Raw genomic sequence first — 10,312 nt, 5'->3', positions numbered from 1 at the left:
AGCGGAGAGCAGTCCCAGCGCGTCTTCAACGGTGATAGCGGGGAGCGACGACGACTTTAGCGGACGTCGGGCAAGTAGCGTGCGCCATGAGAAACATGGCTGCGAACTGGCAGAAGTCTATCACGCTCCATCAAAAGTCTACTCTGGACTGTACGATGGCATCAGGACGAAGCGAGTTGGCGGCATGGTCTAGCAGGGCACAGCTGAAGGCCGAGGTGCATGGATCACCCCTTTTCGACCCTCATGGCACTATTTATTAGTGTACGAGCAAGATGGCTTGATCCCAGTATATGACAGATCAGCATCAAATATACGCATGGCGGGCTGTGTTCGTCGAGCTTGCGCATATACAGCTGACAGTAGCCCACGACACTAGGAGCTGATAGAGGCTGACAGCATTTTGTTCGAGTCCTTCCATCTCATAAGTTACAGAGAGGATCGCCGGCAGGGAAGTTTGCGGGACATCTGTGCACAAATGCACAGCACACATAGAGTAGGCATGAGACCAGCCGTGCGGGTACCCAGTGCCGTTGTGTCGGTACCTCGGGCCAGTACAATCTTCCGCCTGGCAAAACCAGTCCCGCCCTGCTGCATAGACTCGGTTGCGAGAGGAACCCATCAGTCAGCTACCTGCCCAGAATGAAGTAGTAAGGTCATTGGAATGTTGTAAAGTCAATTTAAGCATCCAACCCGTACCAAGTAGACAAGTAGACGTGGCAGCGCAAGCAAGAGTGTTGAGATGCCTCTTGCGCTTACTGTAACGCTGAATCGGAAACGGAACAGGCTGTCGATGCCAACCGCGGGGAGTAAGTAATTAAAAGCGCTATTTTGAGACCCAGCGGTTCCTATTGGTGCGATCCTCTAACGTTAAGGGGATGGTGGCACACTCAAGCTCTTCGAGGCGTTCTTGGAGTTTGGGGATAGCTTTCCAAGACTCTTGTCATGCCAATGATGACGCGGGGCTTTTTAGCGAAACGAGCTGAGGTTGTCTAGGCATACAGAGACAGCCTTACGCATACATATCCTGAGTAACCAATGTTCCAGATTCTCTGCCCCGGGTGAATTGTATCACGGGAAGCCTCGCCCCTAACGAGCTGTCCGTTAAGTCCACAAGCACCGCATCAACCTTTCGAGGAGCACGGTGGCCACTTAGCTTGGAATACATCAACCTGCTGCAAAAAATATATATATAAAAAAAATATAAATATATATATATATAAATGGAACAAATATTAGGACACGGTTGTCAACCATGTTCAATGTTGGAAAGAAGGTCATCCCAAACCTAGAAGAATTTTAGGACACCTTATAGTGAGGCGCAATGGCGGAATCTCCAAAAACATACCTGACGCGGTGAGAGTACTTAAGAACATGTACTGATGGTGAAAAATGTTTGAAGAGAAACCTACTTATTTTATTTGGTTGACTGTGCAATTCACCATGAACGATCTCGAACCAGGCAAGTCTCTGAACGCTGCTGCGCCAACGTTTCTCCAACTGAATGATATCACGAATTGAGCACTGCGGCTGTCATGAGTGAGCATCAGAGTCGAACAGTGCCTTACCAGACATGTCTCTAACCCACTTCAGGGTTGTCTCGGAAAGATAACTTCACTCACGAAGATTTCGAACAGTCAGTAGCATGGCGATTCGGGTAGATTGCCTCAAGACGAAGGCGTCCAAATTCATCCCATCATTCAAGTCGCAATGCCCAGGGAAATATCAGGTAACACAGAACTTGCTTCAATCTAGATATTGATGTTTCATTGTAACATTTCTAGTACTCTCTAGTCTATAAATTCTTCGTGACACCAGATATCTGGTCGCCGACGGTGTATGAAACGCCTTTGTACGCTCTTGTGTACTACCCATTGCGCCATTGCTAATGCCCTTTACCCAAATCATAGCTCAAAGCAAACAAACGCCGGTATATGCAATCAGTGAAAGAAGGGAGAAACGTCTATGCCTGAACAGCAGTGACAGTGGTAGCAGCAATCTCGGTAAGCTCGACGGCGGGCGTCTTGAGCTCGGTGTAAGCCTCGGGCCAGAGGAACATCTTCTCCTCTTTCGAGGGCGACATGATAGCGAAGCGGGGGACGGCTTGCTTGCTGGAAACACGTCTCCAGAGGTTGGCGCGGGGGTTGAAGATGGCGGGCAGGCCCAGACCAGCAGTCTTCTCCTCGTCCTCCGTGCGGATCTCCTCAAGCTTGGCCTGGATGTCGGCGAAAGTGTCGAAGGGGATGTACTTGATGTTGTTCTCGACGCAGTACTCCTCAAGACGGAGGCCGCGGCGGGCAAACAGGACATCGGCCTCGCGTGCAGCAGGCAGATCGGAGACGCCATCGCCAATGAAAACGATCAAGGGGATGGAGCCGTTATCGCAGGTAAGCTCGGCCTCGGCGCGAGCCTCATTCACGGAAAGGGCCTTGTCATGACCGAGCTCAGTGTCGTGTCTCCAGATAGGCTTCCACTCTGAGCCATCGGCCTTGATCTCTGCGTCGTTGGCAATAATCTCGATGTGAGACGATGCCTCCTCGCCCAGGAAGGTGTCGAGAACCTTGCGCAGGATGGGCTTGAGACCAGCAGAGATAACGTTGAAAGGGACGTTGTTCTTCAGGCACCACGTGTGAAAGGTCTGGAAATCAACGTCCATGTCGAGGCTCTTCTCCATGACCTCGAAACCATCGTCGAAAGGAACATTCAAGGAGCCCCACATCTCCTCCGAGACGTCTCTGAAAGATCGCTCGCCAGTTTTAATCTGTTCGTCGAGGATCTCGCGCTTCATGGATCCACATCCATAGTTGTCAAAGAGCACGTGGCCAGTATCTTGCATAAAGATGGTACCATCGAAATCTAAGGCGCGTTAGTATATCGTATATGGACTAGGTCATGAGCTGGGTATGAACCCCTAAGAGGCTCAGGTATATTGAGATGAGGTTATGAGGGTGGCTGCCAAGATTGTTCGTACCTGAGAAGCAGATGATCTTTCTCTTCTTGGAAGTCTCCGGCGCGATGGCCTTGACTTGAGGAATAGGAGGGCTGAGTGCGACAGGCATGTTGAGTTTGGAGTTCAGTATAGTCGGCGGAAGAAATAGGTATATGTATCAGAAGTTGATATCTATATATCTATGCTGATATGACAAAGGATGCTGCTTAACAGAGCAATGACTCGAATTGATGAGGCTATGATGTGTATGTCAGAGATATGATGGTTCACATGGCGAACACCACGGACTTATATAGAATACGTCCACGATGGTTGCATGCTAGACCTAAGCTATGTGGCACTATTCAGACAGGGGGCATGAGAGATAATATCCCACGATGACGCCCCGTCCGTGGTTCCCGAGTCGGTAGCCCACGAAGACTCTCCCATCGACTAGACAAATTCAAGGGTAGTGGAGAGAGCAATCCTGCCTGCTTGCATGTGCATACGAGCAAGGGTTCCGCTGAAACTCGAAGATAGCCACACAGATGTAGTGACATGGATTTGGCAAAAGGCCTAGTGGCTTTGCATTCATCTAGAATGACCCAATCCCACATAACGATACTCTATTCTGCAAAGATAAAGACCCACTCGGAGCATTCTTTAGCTGTCCAGGTCCAGGACAACAGCGGACAACGGCATGGGAACGAGAGGAAAGGCTGGCTTGGGCACTTACCGATGGACTAACTCGTTGTTTTTTTCAGGCGTCGGCTCGGCTACAAAGAACAAGGGGCCTGCGGTTCTCTCCCTTGCGCGGACATACTGCCGATTGCAGGGTTCGCCTCCTATGGGGCTCAACCAGTATGTCTAAGTTCCAGACCATCTCGAGCGTCTGCGTTGGCGCCTGGACGCCTATGGACCTGAAAATGCCATCACCTAAAGGGTTCAAGATCTTCATACACCATGCGGCTGTCAGGGTTCCCATTTCCCTTAACGGCAAGTCGCTGTAATGTGATACGACAGGAGTTTTTTGAGCATAGAGAAAGCCGCTCAAAGTGTGTGAGACATGGGACCAGCGCGTCTCGAGTGAATTAAGTTCAACCTAATACCCTCTCCCTGCAGAGTCGCAAACGAGATAACGGAAATGCAGCCATTCACAATTTTCGCGTCACTAAAACACTATCGTCGAGTCACGATGCGGCGGGTCCGGCATGTGCTTATGTTGATTCGTTAGGAAAAGTTTCCGTGTGATGATGTGAGAAGGGCCAGTACTGGAATTATGATGTCATCAAGCGGCTTGCAGATGCTCTTGCTGTTCCAGAAATCCCGGATTGAGAGGCCGATTCATACGGGCTCGGGTTATCTTTGACGGTATGTAGCCTGAACGGACCAATGGGCGTCCAGGCTACGGTCGGTCGCAGTGGATATCATCTGAGAGACGCACCCTAACCGCAACCATTCCCAATGGAGGTGAAGTCATGCAGCTACAGGATCCTCCCCCATGGGCCTTGGTGGGAAGCGGTGAGGGCGGGGCTTTCGATCAAGCAGCAAGATGCAAGGGTCGAGGGGCATCGAAGACATGGAGGGGCATCTTGAAATTTGTTATATCACTATCAGTAGTACCTGAATCAAGGGCAATATTGTGATTCAACAGCCTATGTTAGGATGTGGAAAAGTGCGTGGATGAAGCTCTCATCAAGGATTTGAATGTGGTGGAGGAATCGATCAAAAAGGGTATATGCTGAAGTCTCAGACCAGTCGGCCTCTGTAAAACAATCAGTGCTATCACCAATATCGCCGGCCGCACATTTCTTGTGCCGGAATGTGTGCTTATTGACCTGACCCACTACTCCTATAGACATGGGGATTCGCAGAATAGCGCCCAAAATTTTGCAAACGTCTTTTGGCGGTTTCCTGCAGGCACATCGTCATTGTGCATCTCGATAAGATTGCGGGACTTTTTTCTTTTTCCTTTTTCCCTAACCCCCCCCCCCCCCCCCCCAAAGTAGCCTAAAACACCTAGCCATGCACTCACGATGCTTGGCTTGCCTGGTCTAAAGATGCAATGACGTCTTTTGCTGACAAGGAAACAAAGCTTACGACCCTGACGAGGTCCCTGCAGCAACGACGCAGCATGATAGCAACACAAGGTGTGACTTCGAAGTGGCTTGGTGTCTTTGGACCCTGTCTGGGCATGCTTCCCACAGTCGCAGTCGTTCATAGGTCAAGCTGGGCTGCAAGGTGAACCGGCAGACCGCTTGTGTTTCATCATCAGTGAAGCCACACATGCAAAGCCGTTGCAAAGTATTCAGAATGCTTCGTCATTCTCATATGACTTATTGACCAGGACCAAAACTGCCTTCCATCAAGACATGATTTGGTGCGGTGGATGGTGCATGTCGCCGCAAGTGCATGATGGGAATTCCCTAACCGTTTTCGCTTCATGGGCAAATGTGTCGCACTGGAAGTTGAAATAGTCACGTCTGCGCAACTGTTGAGTGTTTTCTTTTCTTTCAGGACCGGTTTGCGTTATTGCAACGCACTCAAGTATACCTACAGTGTAGGGATCTTAACTCGCAAAAACTAGACACAATATTCGCCAGACCCATGGGGTCGTCGAAGATTGGGAGGTATGTAAGTCGCCATGATGGAACAAAATTTGCGAGTGATATGTTTGGATAAGACTCAACGGCCTGGCAACGGCCTCCCTGTCTAAGTCAATATTCGATTTATGGTAGCAAGCATCGTTTTCCATCTCTCACCGAAACAAGAGAAGAGGCAGCAGAAGGCGCGTCGGGCCGCTTCCACATAAGCAATAATCACTACCAGAGTTCCTTTGTGCATCAATTAGATGCTGCCTCCCATAAAAAGACCACAGCTTCGCGAACCTAACACCGAGCCTCTGTACCTATCAGGGATGTAGTTGGTATGGCGTTGATGTTCAACGGTGGTATATCACGAATTGTTGTCCGCATAGAATGTATCCTGATTAATGGTTGTGACTATATAATAATGAACTGTTCTTTCCGAGCGGTCCCCTGTCAAGAGCAGAGTATCACATTTCTGTAGGTGTCTTGTAAAGTAATGGCATTGTGGTAAAGCTTTTCCCTGGTTTGGCAGAACGCATCTAACTCTAAGTATGCGACAAAACACTACGCCGTCATTACTGTCGTAACATCACACCTGTGAGTATTCACCTTCTATGCTGCAGCGACCTTGGGCTTGAATTTGGCCGCCGCTTGATCAAATGCCGACTTCTTCTCCTGCCAGTCAAGCAGCAGAGGATGCGATGGCGCAGCTTTCTCCAAAGCCGCTCGTGTATCGTGGCGTTCCTGGCCAGTAATGGTCTTGAGGACCAGCAAGTTGGCGAGGGCGTCGCCATTTTCGGGGTCCTTCTGCAAGGCCTGCTCCAAGCCTGCTTGTGCTTCCTCGTACCTTCCGCAATGGATCTCGGCAACCGCTTGTGCGATCAAGGTTGTGACGGACGACGTGGCAGGGGCTTGTGCCAATTCTTCGAAAACGTAGAAGGCTTGCTGATACTTCTCACCACCCTAAACAAGGAATGTCAGCAGTTTGATCTCCATGTGATAGAAACTCAAGTAGACGTACCTCTCTGAGACCGAGCCATGACTCGGCCAGGTTGACAAGCAAGCTGTCCTGGGCCCAGCTGCGTGCTGCCTTGACCTCCTTTTGGGCCAGGTCCAGTCTGTTTTGCTGGAGGTGTATCTGCACAATCAAAGCCACGGCCTCGAGGTTTCCAGAGTGCTGCGACAGCAGTGCCAATGCTTCCTCGCTCTTTCCTGCCACCTGGAGCACGGTGCCACCCACGACCTGGACTATGGCGTTCTCCCCTTGCGAGCTGGCGAGCTGCTCAATGGTGTTGATCGCCTCGTCTGTAGAGCCCAGCGACTGTTGCGCGAGCGCACCGACGGCTTGCAGTTCTGGTTCGGATGCGCCCTTGACTTCTGAGAGCACCTCCTTGGCTTGTCCCTGAGCAATCTGGGCACGCAGAACAAGCACTTTGGCTGGTAATTCGTTCTCGGGGCTGAAGGCGGATGTATCGAAGTCGACCACCTGTTGGAACTGGCCCTGGTGGAAGTGGTTGTGAATGTTCACGAGCTCTCCTTCTGCGCTGTAGGGGTCCATGTTTGCGATTCTGTGTACGAGTTGGTGATTAATGCGAACTTGTCCTCAAGCTTCTGGACAGCTTCGGAGTAAGGTTACGGATCCGTAGATTAGTTGCATGTGCTGTTCGAAACGGAAGAAGCCGCCAGGTGGCAGATCCCTGAATCAGGCGCTAAACTTCCTTCATTGGATTGGCTACTCCGTACACGCCGTGCGCTGAAGTACCTTCGTCCTGGAAGATAAAGTCAATACACCGTAATCTGGTATTGTACCCTCAGATTGGATCATGACAGAAAGTCATCTTTAGCTTTAGCGTCGGCCAAGTCTTATGCAGCTTTAAGAGACCGCTTTATGCCTTTAATAAGAACATTATTACAGAGAAGCTACACGTATGACCCACAAATTAATTCTAGGTAAAACCTACCAAGTTCTAAGCAAAGCCTTGCATCATATTAAGAAAACATGTCATTCCTTCTTGGTCCTCACATGTAGGAGGAACTTCCAGCTGATGTGGCTATTTGAACCAGTCAATACAATGAAGAATTTCTACCCTTCCTCCCTGAAGGATCCTCTCAATCCTCTCAATCCTCCTCTTTCTCTTCCTCTCCCTCGTCGCCGTAGAGATCCTGGAACTCAGTATCTCGGGGCAAGAAATCACCATCCCGCTGGCCCTCCATGAGATCAAAATAACGGTCGTTCTATGATTCCTCCGCCTGGCTCGCCGAGGCTTCAAGCCACTGCTCCAGGTAGTACAGGCTCAATCTATGATCGGGCGTAGGAGGGAGTATAGGGGGCAATATAGGCTCGAGAGCGCCGAGAGGGTTGAGAGGCTCCAGAGGCTCACCAAGACCCGAGCTGGGCCAATTATTGGCAGAACTGTTGCTGCGCCTCATGGGTGAATTGTGGTCGGTGTATGTGCGGTTGCGACCCCCAGACTGGGTTACAAGGTGACGGATTGTAGGAGTTTCACTCTTGTCCACTATAACGCATGAGATTGTTTATCTTCCCAAGAGCATTTATGATAATAAAGAATAAAAAGTTCAGAAATGCCTACTTGGGAAGATCTCAGGCTCAGCCAAAGCTTCGCGGCTTGCGCCCTCACCACCTTGCTCAATATTGATGCGACCAACCTCATGGTTGTTCTCATTGTCGTTATTGTTATGAACAGAAGGTGATGCAGCATATCGGTTCACGTCAGCTTCACCAGCGCGTTGCTCCTCGTTGTGAGTGATAGCTCGAGTGCCGGTCTGTTGAACGGGAATATTTATAGGCAAGACTACTCGCTGACTGTTCATGATGCCATTTGCTTGAGCAGTGTTGCAGCGGACACCTTCATCGGCGACCTCATTGTTGATCTTGTAAATAGAGAATGAAGGCATCTTGCTGGCTAGGTGTCGCGGATTGCTGCAAAAGTGTCGTCGGTATTTCTCCAGGTAGAAAGGATCTGACCCACCAGACTCGCTGCTCAGAAACGATTTGACAGATTTCTTAGCTTCTGGCGTCATCTGTTGGACTTCTGGCTCATGCTCTAGCAACACTTCTTGAGTGGGAGCTTTCGGTTGGTCTTGCTCTTGAGCTTGAAAATAGCCGCGATATCTGTCCAAATGAAAAGGGTCACAATCAGAGCCACCATTGGAGCTTCCCTTGGATGACTCGGCTTGTCTGAAGTGGCAGGTCGACCAGGTTAACGCGAATTGAGTTGGCTCTGATGGCAATGTCATCTTTGCAGCCGGAGCTCATAAGGCATGCACGCACAAAAAATGAACCCGTATGCGAGCAAGGGCAAAGAACGGTGATAATTTTGCGTCGCAACGTGTGAGAGTAGAGATGTGAGTCTTATGTTAGCGATGATGTGGGTGGTGATATGGGTGATGGTGTGTCTCTGAGGGCTGCGAAATATTAGGAAGGTCGTGCAGCTGAAGACAAAGCTAGACCACCTTGGCTTGTTGGATGATCAGATGCAAGGTAGTTTGTGAAAAGAGAAGTTGCAACCCGAGTTGACTATCAGACCATAAATCGCCGACTGTATAAAATCCGGTATAATGTTGGTGATTTATGTACAATCAAACTTGATCTCGGCGATCATAAACAATCAAGCTTGGCATCCTCATGCTGAGATTGACAAATGAAGCTAAACTAGCTTCACAAATCAAACAAATACTATTCGTTAAATAAAGAAGAGAAGTTGTAGATCTTATGAATCCTCAGGCCATGAATCGGCGATCATACACGGTCAACTGTAGCTTTGCCGATTGTACAGGATTACGAGCTGTCAAAGAAGTTGCTCCCAATAAATAGTCGTGCATGGATGTTAAATTAGGATGATTGTTCGCATCTCATCTAAGGGCTTTGCTCGCAACTCAAACAGTATCTATTTCGGAAGGCATAAAGCTGTGAAGAATTGTGCCCAATAACCAATTGCGATCATAATGAGAGAACAAGCTATGTTTCAAGCACGATTCTCTGTTCCATCGTCACTAAAGTTTTGATACACATTCAACCCAAAATGACCGCTAATATTGTATTAAATGCTCGTTTATGTGGTTGCTGATTATAGCGATTCAGTCCTACCTAGTCTAATTGCCAACTAATGTGATCTTTTATACATGGTATGTGATGTCAATACTTTCCACTATCATTCCAGTAACTAGTCTCTCTGTGTACTACTTGCATATTCGTAGCCAATTACTCACCAATAGTTCATCACTTATACCAGTATTTAATATAGGCGAGAATGTTTGAAAATTGTAAATCTCTCTTCCTGATTTCACTTGCGCATCTCAGTGTAGGTAATCGCCTTGCAAATCCCAGATCAGCCATACAAGATGACAAGGTTCATAACAGCAAATGAAGAAATAAGGCAACTGCTGACAGGCTGGGAACTCGGCGAAATACCCAGCACTAGTCGAGTGCATTATAAACATCCTGATCATGCATCTAGAGGTACCTATACACATCCCGAGCTGGACAGACTCCCTGAAGACTGGCAGATAGTGAGGGCAGGCTTGGGCTACATCTATCACAAACATCAAAACCAATGAAAAGAACCATCTCAGACCTGGAGTAAGCGTGTCGATCTCAGAAAAACTATGCAAGGTCTCGATTTCACCTGCAGGTGCCACCTCCATTAGTCCACTGGCACCCAAAGCTAGTGCACCTAGAGAAACAATAGCCAAGAAACAATAGCCAAGAAACAATAGCCAAGACACAAGTCAAACTCCCATAAGCGAAGACAGCTGCTGTAGCGCAAGCTGACCCAAC

The 10,312-nt window shown here is 48.9% G+C and overlaps 3 protein-coding genes across 3 annotated transcripts; all 3 read right to left on the bottom strand.

The window, feature by feature from the left end:
- Positions 1–1,723: 1,723 nt before the first annotated feature.
- BKA67DRAFT_302170 (putative 2,3-diketo-5-methylthio-1-phosphopentane phosphatase) lies at positions 1,724–3,132 on the bottom strand. The gene has a single exon (XM_046096086.1). It carries the CDS (start codon positions 2,831–2,833, stop codon positions 1,961–1,963), a length of 873 nt encoding a protein of 290 aa, XP_045957114.1. The 5' UTR covers positions 2,834–3,132; the 3' UTR covers positions 1,724–1,960.
- Positions 3,133–6,126: 2,994 nt separating this feature from the next.
- BKA67DRAFT_519360 (coatomer epsilon subunit) lies at positions 6,127–7,072 on the bottom strand (the record flags this gene model as incomplete). Its single annotated transcript, XM_046098095.1, has 2 exons — positions 6,127–6,477; positions 6,536–7,072. The coding sequence occupies 2 exons, from the start codon at positions 7,070–7,072 to the stop codon at positions 6,127–6,129; spliced, it is 888 nt and encodes a 295-aa protein (XP_045957113.1).
- Positions 7,073–7,749: 677 nt separating this feature from the next.
- On the bottom strand, positions 7,750–9,099 carry BKA67DRAFT_692134 (uncharacterized protein; the record flags this gene model as incomplete). The annotated part of the gene is made up of 2 exons (XM_046109204.1): positions 8,106–9,099; positions 7,750–8,030 (listed from the first exon to the last, which is right to left on the bottom strand). The coding sequence occupies exons 1-2, from the start codon at positions 8,770–8,772 to the stop codon at positions 7,750–7,752; spliced, it is 948 nt and encodes a 315-aa protein (XP_045957112.1). The 5' UTR covers positions 8,773–9,099.
- Between the last annotated feature and the right edge of the window lie 1,213 nt (positions 9,100–10,312).

Source organism: Truncatella angustata (assembly GCF_020726525.1).
Source record: "Truncatella angustata strain MPI-SDFR-AT-0073 chromosome Unknown BKA67scaffold_5, whole genome shotgun sequence".
NCBI lineage: Eukaryota > Fungi > Ascomycota > Sordariomycetes > Amphisphaeriales > Sporocadaceae > Truncatella > Truncatella angustata.
This window is presented reverse-complemented; position numbering and strand designations above follow the sequence as displayed.

Excerpts from the sequence above, each read along its gene's own strand:
- BKA67DRAFT_302170 (XM_046096086.1), bottom strand. The coding sequence starts at position 2,833 with ATGCAAGATACTGGCCACGTGCTCTTTGACAACTATGGATGTGGATCC.